Source organism: Ammospiza caudacuta, chromosome 5 (assembly GCF_027887145.1).
Source record: "Ammospiza caudacuta isolate bAmmCau1 chromosome 5, bAmmCau1.pri, whole genome shotgun sequence".
Taxonomy (NCBI): Eukaryota; Metazoa; Chordata; class Aves; order Passeriformes; family Passerellidae; genus Ammospiza; species Ammospiza caudacuta.
In genome coordinates, this window is record NC_080597.1 from 24,620,974 (window position 1) to 24,640,654 (window position 19,681).

General features: G+C 36.7%; 1 protein-coding gene across 2 annotated transcripts in view; it reads left to right on the top strand.

Annotated features, from left to right (window-relative positions):
• WASHC4 (WASH complex subunit 4) overlaps positions 1-19,681 on the top strand; it is a 39,341-nt gene that overhangs the window by 12,778 nt on the left and 6,882 nt on the right. For both annotated transcript variants that reach the window (XM_058806005.1, XM_058806006.1), the window contains exons 11-28: positions 1,367-1,490; positions 1,592-1,719; positions 2,323-2,483; positions 4,620-4,746; positions 6,052-6,177; positions 7,471-7,578; positions 8,885-9,031; positions 9,137-9,216; positions 10,648-10,753; positions 11,469-11,585; positions 12,610-12,778; positions 12,913-13,067; positions 14,600-14,674; positions 15,482-15,586; positions 16,941-17,075; positions 17,787-17,895; positions 18,593-18,659; positions 19,375-19,461. In XM_058806005.1, the coding sequence (XP_058661988.1) occupies positions 1,367-1,490; positions 1,592-1,719; positions 2,323-2,483; positions 4,620-4,746; positions 6,052-6,177; positions 7,471-7,578; positions 8,885-9,031; positions 9,137-9,216; positions 10,648-10,753; positions 11,469-11,585; positions 12,610-12,778; positions 12,913-13,067; positions 14,600-14,674; positions 15,482-15,586; positions 16,941-17,075; positions 17,787-17,895; positions 18,593-18,659; positions 19,375-19,461 (2,126 nt within the window). The remainder of the gene's footprint in view (positions 1-1,366; positions 1,491-1,591; positions 1,720-2,322; positions 2,484-4,619; positions 4,747-6,051; positions 6,178-7,470; positions 7,579-8,884; positions 9,032-9,136; positions 9,217-10,647; positions 10,754-11,468; positions 11,586-12,609; positions 12,779-12,912; positions 13,068-14,599; positions 14,675-15,481; positions 15,587-16,940; positions 17,076-17,786; positions 17,896-18,592; positions 18,660-19,374; positions 19,462-19,681) is intronic.

The window sequence follows — 19,681 nt, forward strand, 5'->3', positions numbered from 1 at the left end:
AGTGATGTGTGAATTTGGCTCTTGGATCTGTGCCTGGGACAAAAAAGGATCTTACAACAGAGCCTTTCTTGCACTTCTCGTGTGCTTCAACTGTGCCAAGCTTTGAATGATAGCAGTGAATGCTGACTGTTTTGCTGAACTAGAGAAACACAGACAGCTTGGCATTAGGACTGTGTATTATCAGAATTCTGCTTTGTCCGCATAATAGTGAGCAGGTTTACATAGCATAGGTCTTTATTTTAGCTGCAAATTAATTAGTTTCCACAATAATCTTTAAAATTTAAAATATGTTGAGTATGACCTGTCATTAGAGACCACTGTGGTGGTACATACCCCTGGATCATTCAGCAATACAGGTGGATGAGAAGGATTTCATTACATTTTCTGTGTAGTTAAATTAAACTTTATTAAATTCATACAAGAACCCATTTCTTTGCAAAAGTGTATATTATAGACATTGAAATGGGATGTTGTGGCATAGTGGCCAGATGATAATGTTGTTGAACCTGTTCAAAGCAGAGTCAGTTGCTTGGGTGGTGCCATTACATCTTAAATGGCATTAGGAAAAAATTGTTTCGACCTTCAAAAGGAAATTGTAGGTAAATAATTAAGCACAGTTTGGCTTATTCTTTCAAAGGACAATGCTACCAGCTATCCATTTTTCATGTTGTAGTTCCCTAATGCTGTTTAAGTACAAAGACTTAATTATAGGTTTGAGACATCAATACGATTTGACTGGAATTTATTCAGGAAGTTTCCTCTCCTGTCCTGCAAATGCCTCTTCCTAACAAAAATTCATTAAAAATATTAGATGCAGTTCTAATAAAGACTTTTCTAGTCTCTTTGTAAATTATGGAATGTGTCTCTATTTTTTGACTGTCATGAGGTTTTGGGAGCTTTTTTAAACTGCCAGCAGTAGAGTGTGATTTTATTCTGCAAGGCCATGAGCCACATCCTGTAAGTGACTTGTGTGATAATATTGATTAAAGGACAGTTAGTAACAGGTTATAATGTGATAATAAAAATATGCAACTATTTTCTTAGCACTAGCTCATCAAATGGCTTCTTTAAAAATGCTCCTTAAAGGAAATGGGAAAATAAATAAAATGGGGTTTGGAATGTCAAGTGTAAGAGTGTTTTAATATTTTCTGGTTTTATATTTAAAAATGTAAGCATAGTTAAGAATATGTATGTCATAGTTCAGAATATGTATGTCATAAAAAGTTAAGGCTTACTTTAGGTTAGTGTTAAATCGGTGTGCTCTTCCAGTATTCTCTTGAAAACCAGTATTCTTTCAAGGTCCAAAACTCATGGCATTATCTTGATATATTGATATTTCCCCCCCCCCCCCCCCCTTTTTATTCAGGCCTGTATAGAGCAACAGTTTGATTCTGTAAATGGTGGAGTGTCTGTGTCAAAGAACAGCACATTTGCTGAAGAATTTGCTCATATTCTTCGTACATCTTTCTCAAATGTCGAAGCCAAACTTGGTAAGGCAAGCTCATGCTTTTCCAGACAGACAACTTCACTGTTTCTCAAATTGTTTATATTGTTTGTGTGGGAGTAAAATTCACAGGGGTGTATTTTTCAGGTGAACCTTCAGAAATTGACCAGAGAGATAAATATGTGGGCATCTGTGGCCTGTTTGTATTGCATTTTCAGATTTTTCGGACTGTAGACAAGAAATTTTATAAGTCATTGTTGGATGTCTGTAAGAAGGTAAGTGCTTTATTCTTTTGTCTTTCAGTAATGAAGTAGATAATTTCCTGAGTTACATAGTGTAGCACAGTGTTGGGAAAAGAAAGAACACAAAAATGTCTGAAAACAGAGTTAAAAATTTTCCACCTTTTATAACACTCCCCTGCTATTTTCTTTTAAAGATGGTCTAAAATTGGTGCACTCACATAGCAGCAAGGTAAAATAAACTTACCATTTCTATTGCAATCTTTCTTCTCAAGATTAATATGGCACTGAAGACAAGAATCTCTTTGAGTTATGAATACTCTGGTGCTGAATAAATGCTTTGGGTTTTGACTGTGACTAGAAACATTGGTTTTGGAAGACCTCTAAATGCAAAGTTGAGTGGGATGTTTTCATATGGGATGGTATGAAGAAATTATTAAATTTTCTAATATTGTTTAGAATCACTGAGAGTGGTTATAATTTTGCCCATGGTGTCCTTAGTGAACATCCAGGGGAACTTTTTTAATATCAATGCAATACTCTGTAGAAAACAGTTACACAGAAATAAACTGAGCTGTCTTAATTGTGTTTATTGCTACTTGGTAGTATTTCCCCCTCCTTTGTTTTTTTTCTTCCCAGGTACCAGCCATTACATTAACAGCTAACATTATCTGGTTTGCTGACAATTTTCTGATTCAGAAGATTCCAGCTGCTGCCAAACTACTGGACAAGAAAAGTATTCATACAGTTAAAACACAAAGGGAGAACTTTCTACAGCAGAGGGCACAGTCACTTACCAAGTATGCATCCTAATACTGCCTCATGATGCTATTTGGCAAATAGTTTTTGAGCACGTGGACTTGGGCTTTTTCATTCAGTGTAGTAGCATGTTCTGTGGTGTCTCTCAGTGGTGTTAGTCACTTGTTCCACTTCACTGCAGCAGTGCGTGTGTGTGTGTGTTAGGGTTGGCACAAAAATTTTGGTCAAAACTAAACTGCATTTCATGTCATGCTTTCAGAAAAATATGTATTATTACACCAAAATAGCAATGCTCCTAGCAGTTCTAAATATTTGTTTCAGTTACTTCTGTTTCTATATTTTCAAATTCCCTTTTGTTTTTTAAACTAGTGTCTAGTGACCTGGGCTGCTTTGTTTTCTATTAGGGCTCTCTGCTTTCTATGTGTTTATGGAGGTAAGTTGCTAGTAGACTTATAGTGGAGCTTTCCTCTGCTTGGTGATACTTTCTTTGCAAGGTTTTCTTTCTTTGTGAATTTTTTATTGCTTGTTTAATGGTCTTTGAAATTATCTGTTTTTGAAGAAAGCCTCTCTTGTTTTGTGTTCTGCATGTAGTGTGTAGCTCACTTCATTGTCTTCTAAAATATGCTTAAAGATGAGATGGAATATTTTTAGCTGTTAGTCTTAAGAACAAGTGTCCTGCATAGGAAGATAACAGGGCTAAGGTTGGTATGTTTGAGAACAAAACAAGAAAGTGCAAACTGGGGTCTGTGGAATGGCAATAAAAACTTAGGTTTTGCACTTTGTCTTCCAATAAGCAAGCTGGAAGAACTGAGTTGGAGGCAGAGGAGGGAAGGGGGGAAAAAGCAGCTCTGTGCCTGATTCTCTGGCAGATTATTTTCAATTCTGCCCTGCTTTCTTTTTCAACCCACTTTTTCCCAGCCCTGATTCTTTCCTGGGCTTTAATTCCTAGGTAGGGCATAATTGCACTGCTGCTTTGCTTCTGGTCTTGGGCAGTGGTACAACTCTTAAGATTAAGAAGAAGTTCAGAAAAACATCTTGGTATTCATATGCATTTCACAGAAACATAGAATCATTTAACTTGGAGAAGGCCTGCAGGATCACCAGTTATAACTCAGCAGTGCCAAGTTCACCACCAAACCATGTCCCCAGGGCCCAGATCTGCACATCTTTTAGATACCTCCAGCAATGGTGATCCAACCCCTTCCCTGGACAGCCTGTTCCAATGTTTAATAGCCCATTTGGTGAAGAAATTTTCCTAATCTTCAATCTAAACCTCCTCTTGTGCAGTTTTCTCTTGGGCTGTCATTTGTTACTTGGGAGAAGAGACCAGACCCCACCTCACAAAAATCTGCTTTCAGGGAGTTGTAGAGAGCAGTGAGGTCTCCCTGGCTCTCCAGGGAGAACACCCTCAGCTCCCTTGCAGGCCTTATGCTCCTTCCCCAGTTTTGTTGCCCTACTTTTTACACACAATTTTGAGAATATTTTAATAAAATCCAGGTTTTGCATCTGCTGATTTGAATTGTGCAAATAACTTTTTCTTGCTTGTTTACAAATCCTTGCACTGCCTTTGATAATTGGACTGTTCCCAGCATCAATGACCTAAATACTTTTCTACTACAACTGCTGGAAGAAGTTATATTACAGTGTCACAATTCTCTAACTCTACTTAACCATTTATTAAAACTAGTGTAATTCACACAGATGAACTTCTGTGGAATTATGTTACTTAAAAACAGTCCAGTCTGGCATTGATGTAATCACAAATTGTATTTGTTTGTGTGTGTGTGTAAGCAACAAAAATTCGAACTGAGTTGAAAAAAAGTAGCACCAGTGTTGGACTTTTCTGTCTAGTGTTTAAGCATTTTCTAACAGTTTTATGTAGTCTTTTAATTTAAGGAAGTGTGGTATATGCACTGATAACAGGGCCATGTGTTCTCTTGAAAAGTAGATGATTTTTGACTCATTGTATAGACATAATTGGCAGACTAACTAATCCTTACCTGTAGAGAATTTAAATGTAAATGAGTATAGGGTTCTGATACTTTAGGGAAGGTGAGTTATTTTGGGGACTGAAGGTTTAGAATATTTCCCCTGCAAGGGAAAGGTTTGGAAAGAAAAAGAAAATCTTCATAATCTTCTTACTTGAAGTGAGCAACTTTCTCTGTTTCCTTCTCCAGAGATATGCAGTCATATTATGTTTTTGTGAGCTCGTGGATGACAAAAATGGAATCTATCTTGTCCAAGGAGCAGCGCACAACAAAGTTTTCTGAAGATCTTTCTAACCGCTGCAATGTCTTCATCCAGGTGTGCAATCTTTTAATGTGGTGATGCAGCAAACTGATGTTTTGGTGCAAGTTGTTGAACATAAAAAGAAATCACAGGAGCTCTGTGATCACTGGTGTGTAATGTCACAGTTTTGGAATTCTTATAAAGTTTTTAATGTCCAGTACTCTTCCAAGAAAATCTGTAAAAGATCTTTTGATAAAGAATGTGGGGAGAGGGAATCTGACTAAATATTCAGTAGCTAGAATTTTTGATTTTTCTCGACACAGGAAATCAAGAAAGCTTAACCTTCTCTGTAGTAAAGGTTTTGGATTTCTTTCCTTTTGAGTCATGAGGTACTTACAGTGGACTGAACCAGTGTCTATTTAGTTTTATCTAGGACAGTACATACTCCCAGTAAAGGTTTTGTGTTGTTTCATTGTGCTTTGCCTAGTGATGATACATGGTAAGAATCTTACTACCTTCCAAGACAGCTGGGGTATTTTTGCCTACAAACAGCATGTAATCTTAATTATTTCTTAATTTATTTTTTGCTAGTTTTTATAAGTATCTATCTCTCTGACAGAAATGTGATGAGAATAGGTGTGTGAAAGTGGCATGATCTTGAGTCTCCTTTAGCTAAAGATAGGCATGTACCAGGATCTGTGTTTTTTTACATTTGAATTAGTTGCAGTGGACTTAAAAATTTGCTCCATACTGAATTGAGTTTGCCACACCACTTACTGTATTTTCCTAGTCCCTTTTTAGTTTTTTCTTCTTTGTTACTGCTTCTTCTTTGAAGTAAGTTTAATAATTGTTTGTCATGTTGTATATAATCAACATTTTAAAGCTTAGCATATATTTATGTCGAAATGATTGGTATCTTTATTATGGGATGGACATCTCTATTTAGAAAGTGTAAAACTGTCTAAATACTGTCAGTGTATTTGTTCCACAGAATCTGGAAGGTTTAGATTGTTTTTGTGATGGGATATTTCTTAGGGAGATGGAAATTGTTTGATGGGTTGGTTTACGATAGACTGAAGCTATTAGACCTTTGAGGCTCTGTGATTATTTGACTCACTAAACTGTGTTTAATTGGAATGGCTTTAGAAGATGTTAATATATGATCTAATGAGTCATAGGCAGTTTCATGGTGTCTGCTAATAAAAGGGTCTCATTCAGCTTTGGTATCCCAGGCTTGATTAGTGGACTGGTAGGCTCTCTGTTGTGCAAAGGCAAAGATTAGCTGTCATGTATGGAATGGAACAGAGGGCACTTACTTTATTGACATGTGGAAAAACTGAATTTTAATTTTTCTTCCCCTTGTATTCATTTTATTTTTAGGGTTTTCTTTATGCATACAGTCTTAGCAACATCATTAAAACAACAATGAATCTTTACATGTCAATGCAAAAACCTATGACCAAAACCTCAGTAAAAGCCTTGTGCAGACTTGTGGAGCTTCTGAAGGTAGGTCACTGGATGAAAATTACTTCTTTCATGTAGGAAATACAGAGAACATTGACCAAACATCCCATATCAAAAAAATTGTGATGAGAAGTGTTTTTGCATGCATGACCTCTTGTTTGAGAGTGGTTTGGTTAGAGAATAGATTAGGGAGGCTAGGGCTGAGTTGGTTTGTTCGTTTGTTTGGTTTTTTTCCATAGCTTCTAACTGACTTCCTTAGTTGATGTCACAGAATGTTTGAGGTTGGAAGGTATCTCTGGAGATCATTGGTCCAGCTATCCCTTCTCAAGCAGAGACGTGTAGAGCCAGTTGTCCAGAACTGTGTCCAGATGACTTTTGAATATCTGCAAAGGTGGAGACTCCACAACCTTTCTGGCCAATCAGACTGTGACAGTGCTTGGTTATCCTCATAGTAAGAAAGTATTTTCTGATGTTCAAAGGGAAACTCCTGTGTTTCAGTTTGTGCTCATTGCCCCTTGTTCTGTCACTGGGCACATCTGACAAGAGCCTGGCTCCATCTTCTTTGCACCCTCCCTCCAGGTATTTATGTACAATGGCAAGATCCCCCTCCAAGTCTTTTCTTCTCTGGCTGAACAGTCCCAGCTCTCCCAGCCTTTCCTCACATTTGAGGTGCTCCAGTCTGTGAATTACCTTCATGGCCTTTGGCTCGACTCTCTCCAGTGTGTCCATGTCTCTCTTGTACTGAGGAGCCAAGAACTGGACCCAGGACTCCAGATGTGGCCTCATGAGTGCTGAACAGGGGGAAGGGTCACCTCCTTCGAGCTGCCAGCAAAGTGTTGTCCAGTGGAGCCAAAGCTACCGTTGGCCTTCTTTGGGACAAGGGCACATTGCTGCCTTGCACTCTACCTGCTGTTCACCAGGACCCCCCAGGTTCTTTCCTTCCAAGCTGCTTTCCAGTTGGGTGATTCCTGGTATATACTCGTGTATGGGAGATTGTTCCTCCCCAGATGTGGCACTTCATGTTTCTCCTGGTAGTTTTTCCAAAAAGAAGATACTCCTTTTCATGATAACTTCAGAAAGCAGTGGTGAACAAAACAGAAAAAAAATCCAAAACCAAAAAACAAAACTTAAATCAGTCCTGAAACTTTTTAATGCTCATAAATAGTTTTATTTTCTTGGTTTCTAAGGGTTAATTGTAACTGCTAGTAACATCACGTTACAAAATTGAAAGAGTCTGTATTTGCAGTGTGGATGTGTCACACAGCATAAAGCCAGATTCCTAAGGCAGCAATTTTGGTAGCTACATGAGCTAATGTGTTTTGGAATTGACTTCAGGCAATAGAATATATGTTTTACCGAAGAAGCATGGTTGTGGCAGACTCTGTGACACACATCACTCAGCATCTGCAGTATCAGGCTCTTCTCTCTATCTCTGTGGCCAAGGTATGTAATCAAAGTTCTAATAATTAATCTCCCTAAGTATTTTAAAAACTATTAAGTTTAATTTAAAGTGATTTTTGTATTTTTTCTACATGTGTAGTGTAATGCTCTATCATAATCCAGAGATATATAAGCTTTCCAGTCATTCCAAGCTTTTTCCCAGGAAACTGTACAGCATAGATCATTACCTGTTTTTTGACTAAAAACTGGTTCCCCTCTTCCTCTAAGCTGCTGCATCTCTTGTTATCTTCTTCTTTTGTTGTTTTTAGATTTTATTTCTTGTGAGTTTTCACAAGCTGACCTTTGCTTACATCTTTTCTGATGCACATTGATAAAGCAATCTGTTGCTGGGCTAAGCAAGCAGGCTGTTACTTAAATCTTTGTCTTTTTGGCAAAATAGCAGTACGTGATGGCTTACAGCAGCCTACTGTGGGCATAAATTCTGTTTCACTGGGGAATAAAATAATTTCTTTTGCTTGTCAAACCTTGAATTTCAGAATTCAGGTCGAAGGGAAAAATGAGACTTTAGTATGCCTGTTCTGATGTATTACTCATTGGTTTTATTCTTCATCACATTCAGTTACAGAGTTACAAAGGATATGTGCTATTGTTACTGGTGCAGCTATGAAATTTCCTTTTTATTTGACTGTAATCTCAATTTATGTATCTGGCATCTCTATATTTTCTAGGGTAAGCAAAAAAATAGTTGTATCTATAAAAATTTATATACAGATATATAAATTGAACTGAGGAGTTTCCAAACTTCAAAGTCACTAAGAAAAATTGTGTATCTTCAAACGCTTCATGTATATATCTATATCTATATATATCTATATCTATATCTATATCTATATCTATATCTATATCTATATCTATATCTATATCTATATATATCTTTCATAAACATTTCAAATTATAGCTGTAATTACATTGCAATTATTTTTAAGTTAAGAAAAATATGTTAAAACTTTTGCACTGAAGGATATTAAACACTTGTGTGAACAGGTCTTGATATTTTGACTGCTTATCAGAAAATATGTTAAAAGGCAAATGTTGGTAAATAGAAGGATCCATTAGTATGACTTAAACTATGTTCATGTTGGCTGCACATATTCCAAGAGTATAGACAGGTAATATCACTGAATTGGCAGAGTAAGTGAATTTGGATTCAGTTAAGTCTGTTCACAAAATATATTTGCAGAAATAGTCAATTTATGACTAGTCCGCAAGCTTTGGGAAGAAGTAGTAAGCTATTGCCTTTAGGCTTAGGTAACTTTTCTCTGAATTTCTGTGTCTTTTTGTCATCAAGAAAAGGGTGATTTCTGATAGAAAGTACAGTGAGCAGCGCCTGGATGTCCTCTCTGCTTTGGTGTTGGCTGAGAACACCCTCAATGGGCCAAGCACAAAACAGAGGCGACTGATTGTTTCCCTTGCACTGAGTGTGGGAACACAGATGGTAAGTGCCATCATTGTGCCAGCCCTTCATTTGTTTGGTGGAGTGTCTTATGAAAAAGTATCAGCTTGTGATCTCTTGGGTTTTTTTTTTTCTTCATTTCTACAGAAAACATTTAAAGATGAAGAACTTATTCCCCTTCAGTTAGTTTTGAAAAAACTGGACTTGATCAGTGAACTTACAGAGAGGTAAGCAATGACAGCAGTATATAGAAGGTAGCATAGTGTCTTGGGGGTGGTGGATCCTCACTGTGTGAATGGTAAAATCTGGTCTCTGCATGCTGGTGGTGATTTTTGCATGTTTTTTAGACCAGGAACGAACAGAAAGAATTACAGAGTTAAGCACGAAGCTCACTTGTCTTTGTGCAAGTTATGTTTCACCTGGTTGTTGATTGTTTAGAAATTCTGTGACTTTCTTGGATGACTTGGTTTTATGATAATCTGAAGTGTTCCCGTTAACCCAACCCCAAAATTTCTGAGTTAATATCAGTCTGTTTGGGAGATTGGGCTGCTAGTTTACATGTGAACCATGTTTTACTGCTACTGTAGTTTCTGTGCACACTCAAGTTACATCATGCTGGCCATTTGTAAGCCAGGTGGATATCTGGGTTCCATGCAGTTTTTAGGGGAGAGACAAACACCTTTAGTGGTTTGTAGTAAACCCCACTGGTTTAGCAAAGGCACCATGGAGGATTTAACAATAGGAATGCTGACACAGCAGCAGAGAAGTTCCTCACCCCCTGACTCAGAGCCTATCTTTATACCCTTTTAAGGAAAAAGCTTGTATTCGTCACTTTATGGTCCCTCTAACCCTTTGCCATTGGTGAAGCTTGGATTCTGGCCAAGGCTATAAAAGTAGCATACTGTACCCCTACTAACTTAGAAGAAGAAGAGCTGAGACCCTTCATGGACTCCCCAAATAAAGCCATCTTCTTGTTATAGCCGGCGTCTTCTTCCTTCTCATCTCTCTCCATCTGCTGGAGCCTCGAGCCAAGGGCAAAGTTACCCAGCAGCAAGCTGAAATCTTATGAGCTGGCTAATCACTACAAGAGCTGAATCTCACCCTGCTTGCTGGCAGTTTGACCCGTGGCATCTTGGTCTAAGCGAGCTAACTTCTGGCACTCTGTGCCCCTGGGGACAGAGATCCCAGGCTCATGCTCTGCCTGGGATAAGGCCAATACGGGCTCTCTTGGTGGTTGACTTATGAGATACAACCTGTCTGCATTTATCCCAGGAATTTATCAGGAGAGGACTGTTTCTCCTTTGACTTACAGGAGAAATTTAAAAATATGTTTGATCTCTAGGCTATTAATTGCATGTAGTAAGACAACAGTTATTTAGGAATTTGCTGTAATATAAGATTTAAGTCTTTCAGAGACTGAGTTAACTTTTTCTCAAAAGCAAGTACCTTTGATTTATAAATAGGCTAGTGGAAAAAAAAAGTTCTTTAATAAAGAACTTTCTTCTGATGGTCAGTGCATCTGGAACATTAAAGTAATGCTGTAAAACTTAGGCTTGAAATGCACTTGTCTTTAGTTTAAACACACTCACTGTGTTAGTGTGTTAGTGAAGCAATGGCTTCTTCCAAATCTGTGTCTAACAATTAAACTTTTATTCCAGAGTTCAAGCACAATGTGACTGTTGTTTCTTATACTGGCATCGAGCTGTCTTTCCAATCTATTTAGATGATGTCTATGAAAATGCAGTGGATTCTGCTAGACTACATGTAAGTAATAATGTTAAAATTGTTGTGACAGATTCAGATGAATAAATGATAAACCTCAGACTGAAGCTCTTAAATGAAGAGCTCAAAAAGCAAATCCCTGACTACTACTGAGTCAGACATTTCTTCTCATCCTGGAGGATATAAAAGCAATATTTGTTCTAAATCTATTAGATTTCTTTAAAAAATCTCGGGTTGCTATTGTTGACTCTGTGTCTGTCTCTTTGTTTCTCTCTTCATTCTAATTTGAAATGAACACCAGCTAGACTTGAACATTAAAAGTCTTTGTTCCTCTTTGTGGTTACATATTTCTAAAGCATTTATCACTGTGTTCAGGGGTTCTGTGTTAGATAGTTGTTCTGTAGTTTTTTCCACCCCTCATCTCTTCTCCTCATGTTGAAGTAATGTGTGCTTTCTGCAGATGTGAATCAGGCTTTGGCATGATAATCCTGATAAAAATCAAATGTCTGTTCCAAGGTTCTATAGTACTGAAATAAATAAAGTGCAAATAATTTCTGATGAAATAGCTAATAATTAGGATCTTCCAGTCAGTAGCAAATAATACCTCAGATTAAGTACAGGACACTTCAGTAGGGTTTATGAAGTCAGTTTTTAATGAAAATGGGAAGACTAGTGGTTCTGATTTTTGATAGCTTTGAACTCTGTTTGAGGTGCTGGTGACATATCTGTCTGTTAATAATATGTGTTTTTTAATAAGTATATGTTTAGTGCACTACGGGACTGTGTACCTGCTATGATGTATGCAAGACACTTGGAATCTTATGAGGTGCTTCTGGAATGCTATGACAAAGAAATCATGGAAGTGCTCAATGAGGTAATTTTTTGTGGTTGGGAATTAAACACACCACTGTGCTTGAAATATCTTTAGCTCAGATTAGCATTTTTTGTAGCAAATCTGATATGATCTGTAAAAATAGCACAGAGAACTTTGGTGTGAAGTGTTTTAATAAATAGGAAAGTGTTTGGTTTGACTGACAATTTTGGTTATTTAAGACTCATGTTTAATGGTATCTGTGTTGGCTGGGAACATGAAAATACTGCACTCTAAATTATGTAAATTTACAAAACCTCAGTTATAGATTTGAATGTGCAGACAGAGGAGTGCTTTTTTCAGATTAGCTTCTGTTTGGATGAATGCCTAAAATCAATGCTACTGTTCTTAGTTTCCATGCATGGCTTTTAGTAGTGAAGGGTGTGTAAATACAGATGCCCTCTTGAGTGAATTATTATCTAGAATTATGAAGGAGATTTGACAAAGAAAATTCAAATTTGGATTTCCCAAGTCTTAGTTTTTAACCTTTGAAATATGCTTTTTATTTGACTAGTTCAAGACAAAACATTACATATTATTCAGAAAATCAGACCAAATTTCTTATTGCAAGACTCTTCCTCACTGAATTTGTTCTTACTATTTAGATAGAGAGCCCTAAGCTTAGTTCCCCTTAAAATGAGAAGTGAGAATACTTGAGTTGTGTTAAACTTGCATGTGGAAGTTTTAAGCATGTAAAAAATGACATTAGGTAGGTAAACCTTTATGTTTTCTGAGCTGGGTAGCTTTTCCTTGCTATTTGTACTAGAACAAGAACACAGGAAATCAGTATCTTTCTGGTTCCCAAGTATTTATTCTCTTTGACTGGTATGGCCTTACCAAAGCAAAGCTTTCTTCATGAGCTTAATCAGTCTTACACATATCTGTGGAGAGAAATGTTGATTCTTCTAACAGAGCATTGTAAGTGGACACTGAACGTGACTTTTTTTTTGTGTGTGTTGTTTGTGTGTTTGTTTGGTGTTTTGGTGGGTTTTCCTTTTGTTTTTGTTTTTTTAACTTTTTTGAATAGCACTTGCTGGACAAATTATGTAAAGAGATAGAAAAGGACCTGCGCTTATCAGTTCACACTCACCTGAAGCTAGATGACAGAAACCCCTTCAGAGCTGGCATGAAGGACCTGGCTCACTTCTTCTTTCTGAACCCAATACGCTTTTTCAATCGGTTCATTGACATAAAAGGTAAGGAGTTATGCATTTGCTTGGTTCTATTATTTTCATCTCTTATACTTTGGCTTTGTATATCTTTTCACTTCTTTACACACTTTCGTAACTAAATAGATAGCATTATTTTAGTTCATCCTTCGTGTTCACAGCTTATGTAACTCATTATTTGGACAAGACCTTCTACAACTTAACAACTGTAGCACTTCACGACTGGGCCACCTACAGCGAGATGAGAAATTTGGCAACCCAGCGCTATGGTTTAAGTATGACTGAGGCTCACCTTCCCAGCCAGACTCTGGAGCAGGTACAGTGCCCACAGGGCAGAAATAGAATTTAAACCACCATTCCACTGTCATAGGACTGAATCACTGAAATGAAAGTATCAAAGAGCAGAGAACTGTTTGGAAAAAGTGACCTTTAATTTCTGGTTGAATTGTGAGACAGCATCTGTATCTGCCTTTGGAGATCACACTGATATTCATTAATGTTATGTTGGACTTGAATTTTTAATTTTTTTAATGTAATGTAATGAAATGAATTGAGTATGCAAACCCAGAGACAGTGTTCTTGAAAATTCAGTGTCAGCAGTTTGGCAAACTGCCAAGACAACTGTTACAAGTCTGGAATGACCTTTGAGTGATGGGTCTTTCTCCCTGGTTTATTGCTAGCTTTTGCTTAATGATCATCAAGAGAAATTATTTCACAGGCTGGAGATGGAAGACTTTGGGACACCTGTGAATTAGATTCTAGGAGAGTGATTTAGAGCCTCCTAAAAGCTGCTAAACATGGTGACATTCAGAATAAAGTTGTGGAGTCATCAAGTTAGTGGTGAAGATATTCACTGTTACAGGGTCTACATATTGCATAGTTCTGGAGACTTTCTTTCTGGAGTTACAATATCTTGGACATTTTTGACAGTTTGCTTCTTTCCCTCATTTAGGTTAGCACATTGGTGAAGGCTCTTAGAAACACAGCCCCTTTTTTTCTAATGTTCATAATGGCTGTGTCTTCCTAAGTTGAAAGACTGCATAGAACTAAGAACTTGAGCTGTTTTTTTGGCGCAGAAGTGCTGTAGATCAGTTTCTGTTTCCAGCTTTGGTTTTCTCTTGGCCGTATTTGATCAGCACATTGTTACAAAGAACTAAACAATTTAACAAATTGGTTTCATAACATTGATTCTGGTATGAACTGTACTTCACAACAAAGACACCTCACACTTCAAAAACCCCCAGCCTCAAAAGCGTGATGAAATCCCTGGCACAACTGGAAATAGGGTATATAAATTAAATAGCATCATCTCTAGGCACAATGATAATTAAAGGACTCCTTAGGGGAAATAGCGTATACAGTTGTAAAATTTATACTGTTAGATAGCAAACTTCAGTATTTTTTACAGGTTGGGTCAACAGTACTGATAATTAGCTAGTTGCTTATTTCTCTGTAGACATCTGTATGTCTGTAGGAATCTCTAAGGCAAGATTCTATATTTTAGAATGTGAAAACAGATACATCTCAATTTTTAATTTTTTATTGTTTAATTCCACCTTGTGGAATAGGCTGGAGAATTCCTTACTTTCAGGTGAAGCTGGAAAAAGCCAGGCAGGAGTGCAAATATTAAAACATGGGCTGAGCTGCTTTTTTCTCCTCTAAGTGTTATCTTTCAGACACCAAACAAAAATTGTTAAGAGGTTCTTCATTTTGCAAAGAAAGACACTGCTTTCTAAAATACCTTGAAATAACTGCATAAATAGCATTTCTGCACCTTAGTGGTTAGGTGTGTCAGGAGGTCTTGAGAAGTCTTATCATAGTAATTCTCAATAAATAATATTGTTTCAGGGTCTGGATGTTTTGGAAATCATGAGAAATATTCATGTTTTTGTATCCCGCTACCTCTACAATCTGAATAATCAGGTAAGGTATATCCCATACTTTTCCTGGCATTTGGCTCCAATTTGAAGGGATTGCGAAATGCAGAGTGTAGTACGTGTAAAAAAACCCAGGCAGAACATGCATAGTGAGAGGCTATAAAATGGTATTGGTGCTCTAGAAAAACATCTTGGGGGATGCTATGGCTTGGTTTTGGAGAATGTTGTGTAGCATATTTTAGAAATGTGTTGCGAGTAGGATCACTGCATGTCAATTTTCCAGGGAAGCCAGATGACAGCAAGGATAATTGGCTGCTCTATAAGAACATACTAAGTATGTTATGATTTTTGAGCTTGAAAAATGTGTATCTGAAAATGGCTTATTGGAGAGATGAAGTGGCGAATGACATGGAGAACATGGACAGGGAACAAACCTTTGGGGTTTCTCACAGTGTGAGAATGAGGTGCCTATTACAAAAATGAGCAGCTTCCTGAAAGAAAATAAGTACCTTTTTTCATAGCTTAAAATTCAGTAGTGGAACTCATTGCTGTGATATATGTGGGGTCAAAAGTGCAAACAGGTGCCAAAAGAATTTAGACCACTTAATGTAGGATATAATCTCAGATATGGGAGTCTTTAGTGCAACATCTGCCTTAGAATTGTTGAATCAATGCTGTGTTGAAGTTGGAAGAATTGACTAAATAAAGTTCATTGTATCCATGCTGGATTTTCTTGGTTCTTTCCCTAATCACCAGTTATCAGCTGCTCTTAGGATATGGGCTAATTTGATCAATAATTTATCACAGAACCAGTTTGGAGTACTTAACTTTATTTTCCCTCCCTGCCTCCCAGATCTTCATTGAAAGAACAAGTAATAACAAACACTTGAACACCATCAATATCCGACACATTGCTAACTCAATTCGAACTCACGGAACAGGAATCATGAACACAACAGTGAGTATCTTTTGCACTGCTGCTGTTGGGTTATTTGTTTGTGATTGTGCACAAAAACCTCCTCCTTGCATCTCCTAATAGTTTATTTGGTTATGCAGTTTTAATAATGCAGTAATAATGTTCTGCATGAATTAATAAAACAAATGAGTTCTTGGATATGGCACAAATCACAATGTTTTGAGTGTTATCACTTCCAGTTACCTATATGTTAAGGAAGCAATCTAAAACCACATCAAAGGAGAAATAGATGTGCTGGTTGGACTGTTCTGGACAGTATGGCCTGATTTTCTCCTTATTGGCACTTAACTGCAGCAAAAGTATCTCTCTATTAAAGCAAATCTTGAAAAAATGCAATGTGGATTTTTGAAGTTCTTCTTGTAATTGTTATGCTTAAGAAATACGAGCTTTTCGATTTGCAAAATAAAGCTACAGACCTCTGATCGCTTGTTGGAAAAATGGGTTCCTATTACAAAGCTTTAAATGATGTCTGAGGTGTAGGTGGCCATTTTAACCAGCCAAAGGTATTTGCCTCTTTGCAAGGTAAATGCAAAGAGGTGCATTGTGTCTGCTACAGCAGGAATTTGTCATTGGGATTCTCAAATTTGGATAGAGTGACAAAGGTGTTTTCAGGTCAGTGCTTTTCAGTCTGCTACTTCAGTTCTACCTTGTTGCTGTTTCCTTTTTTCTATTCTTCTGGCTCTATCAAATAAGGAAAAAAAAAAAAGAAAATGAATTGGTTGAAATATTGAACCCATTCTCAAGTCATTATTTCAGAAGTGGAAATTACTAAAAGTTTTGATGATTTCTTTCACTTTTTTTCTGAGACTGGGACAGTGGGGACTGTCTCAAAAAATGCTGCTACAAACATTATTTTTTGGTGATGTAGATTTACTCACTTGTGATGGTGAGTTAAGTTGTTTTGGCAGACATGAGAATTATTGAGATAAGAAAGTACTTTAGAAAACTTTTTGAGGAAGTAAAAAATTTGTGTCAGGAGGTTATGAAGATTCTACAGACTGAGGAAGTTGATCGTGTCTGCCTGTTTCTACTTGATCTTTGTATTGTTTCAAAAGGGCAGTTACAGGGTATTCCAGATAAACTAATGGCTGTGTAGGGCAGGGGATCAACTGAAATACTGACCTTGTTCCTTGGTCCTTTCCTGGAAGGCCTTCCAGGAGAATGTTTATTCATTTTTCCTTATTCTTTTAAAACAGTGAAATTAAAGTAAGTTGAGAACTTGCATTAGAAGTTACTCAGGCATGTGGTGAAAACAGGGTCTTAGATGTCTTTGTTTTACTTTGTTAACTTTTTTGATTTGATTTGATTTTGATTTTTTTTTCTTCTTGCCTTCAAGGTAAATTTCACTTACCAGTTCTTGAGGAAAAAGTTTTACATTTTTAGCCAGTTCATGTATGATGAACATATCAAATCCAGACTTATCAAAGACATCAGATTCTTCAGGGAAGTCAAAGATCAAAGTGATCACAAGGTATAGTAGTTTTTGAAGGCTCAAAAGTATTTTTCTAAAAGAAGTGCTACTGTCATGTGACCAAACCATAACCCTGCTATTATTCAAATGTGTATCCCCAGACAAAGGGACAGCTTTTCTCCTGGCAAAATGCAGTGTTACCAATGTCTGTATTCAGGAGGGCTTTGTTTCATTCTGTCTGCTGTGTAAATCTGGAGTTGGCTAAAATCATTCTCTTCAGTGGCTTAAGGATGATTTGATGGAGTTGTAGTCTGTTGAAGGTTGCTTCTTGTTCAACTCATGCATAATAGTTTTCAGTTTTGAATAATGAGCTTACTTGAATGGAATCCAAAATGATGATCATGTAGCACTCATTCTAGTATGTCAGGATTTGGGAATGAGGTTTTCCATCCTAGAAGATTGTCTTAAAAATGAGAGAGACAATGTATTTCGTAAAATAGACTGCTAGCTTCTTTACGTCTCCAGTGCTTATTTGTTTAAGAATACTTTCTTTTTCAAAGTAAAACTATTTAACTTGTCAACTTGCAGAAGTGACTTAGTAAAATGACTCTTGGGAACTAATACAGACAAGCAGGTCTATAATTTATAAAAAAAAAAAAGCTGTAAATGTGACGTAGAACTACATTTCAAATAGAACTTTATTGATGTGATGAAAAACTTTTTTGCTAAGGGTAGGTAATTATTACAAATAATTTAAAATTTTTTTTCTAGTATCCCTTTGAAAGAGCAGATAAATTCAACCGTGGCATCAGAAAACTTGGAATAACTCCAGATGGCCAGAGCTATCTTGACCAGTTCAGACAACTCATAAGTCAAATTGGTACGAAATGCTATCTAACGTGTTGTAAATGTTATTAAATGTAAAAGATCTTCATCACCTAGTAACTGACCTTTTAGCTGAGGCTAAAGCTAGATTTATTTCCACTCAGATGGAAAATAGTTCACTTGTATCCCATGCTAAGAACATGCTTTCACCTATTTATGCAGAAATGGCCTTTACATGTCTTAATCTAAAATACAGTTATAGCTTGCAAAGATTCCTGTTCCCTTTTTAGTTCTTTTCTTTGTTTTGGAACTGACTTTTACCCATGTTGAATGTATTTCCTAATAAAAACCTATTAGTGCTTAGTTTCGTGTATTTCAAAAATGAGCCATATATCCAGCTGAAGTATCCTCCTTGAGGGATGCATGATGTGACAATGATATTTTCAGCCACTGATGCTGTAAATGTGCAGAACTGATCAGAACTTACAACTGTTTAATGTGCCCACTGGAAAGAGTTTGTACTGAAGTGGACAAAACCTTGCTTGATGATGCATTTTTGTTTTATTTTTTTACATAGACTTTTGATAGCAGGGTTCAATTTAACTTCTCTTAACTTAGCTTTCAGAGCCAATTTCTGTGCCAGAACTACATGGCAACTTTAATTTACATTTCAGAGCCTATAGGAACTATGCAGAGTGTGTGTGTGTTTAAGTAATTATAAATTGTTTCTTTTTTTTTTCTTGTTTTTATAGGCAACGCTTTGGGTTATGTACGAATGATAAGATCTGGTGGACTTCACTGCTGCAGTAGTGCCATTAGGTATTTCTACAAATAGTTCATTTTTCTCTTAGCTCCTTCTCTTCCCCTTGCTCTCTATTCTTGCTGATATTCCCTAAACGCTTACCTATTCCCCATCAATTTTGAAAAGCTCCATTTATATGCTTTCATTTAAGTGTAATTCTTGAAGACAGTGCTGGGATTCAACACTGTACAGTCATGGACATAAATCACTAAAAATAAAACAATTTCTATCAAAGCATGCAAAAACATGGCAAAAGAGTTAATAGAATGTACACATTGGTAAGATATTAGTCCATAAGCCAGCAATTTGTGATGTTAAATAATTTCAAGGATGTGTTAAGGAAAAATAATAGAAACATTGAGGAACTTGGAAAACACATTCCTTTCATACCTTTTTCTGTACAGATTTTGTCTGTGTTTATGAAAAGTCATTAAAACATAGTAACTTTTCCATAATAAGGAATAGTTAGTCTTCTTGCAAATAGTAGGAAACATAGAGTTACCAAGAGTATCCAGTGCTAGAGGGAGGAGATGATAGCCCAGTAAAAACAGAAGTACAACTGATGATGTGTCTGTGTTTGGAAATGAGGTTAATAATGCTTGGATGAGAATGTGAGACAGATATGACATAACTTGAACTAAGTAGTTCAAGCCCAGAAGGTTAAATTAAGTAAATTATAAATTAGGGTAGATACTTCAATGAGCATAATCCTAGCAAACAGTAAATTTTCAGGTTTGTTCCTGATCTGGAAGATATTGTTAACTTTGAAGAGCTGGTGAAAGAAGAAGGTCTCTCAGAAGAAACACAAAAAGCAGCAAGGTACACTAACATCATTTGAGGTCTGGGGCAGGGGTGGGATGAGAAAATTGACATTATATGCTACTAAATGCAGCTATTAGTTGTTTGTGTGTGTATGTGTTAAAAGTTCTGCTGCCTTTATGCAAAAATATTTGTTTCTAAGCAAAGCAAATAGAAGCAGTTGTTTTGAAAATGTGAAGTAGCATTGATAGTAATAGACCTAGAACCTGATTTCATGAAG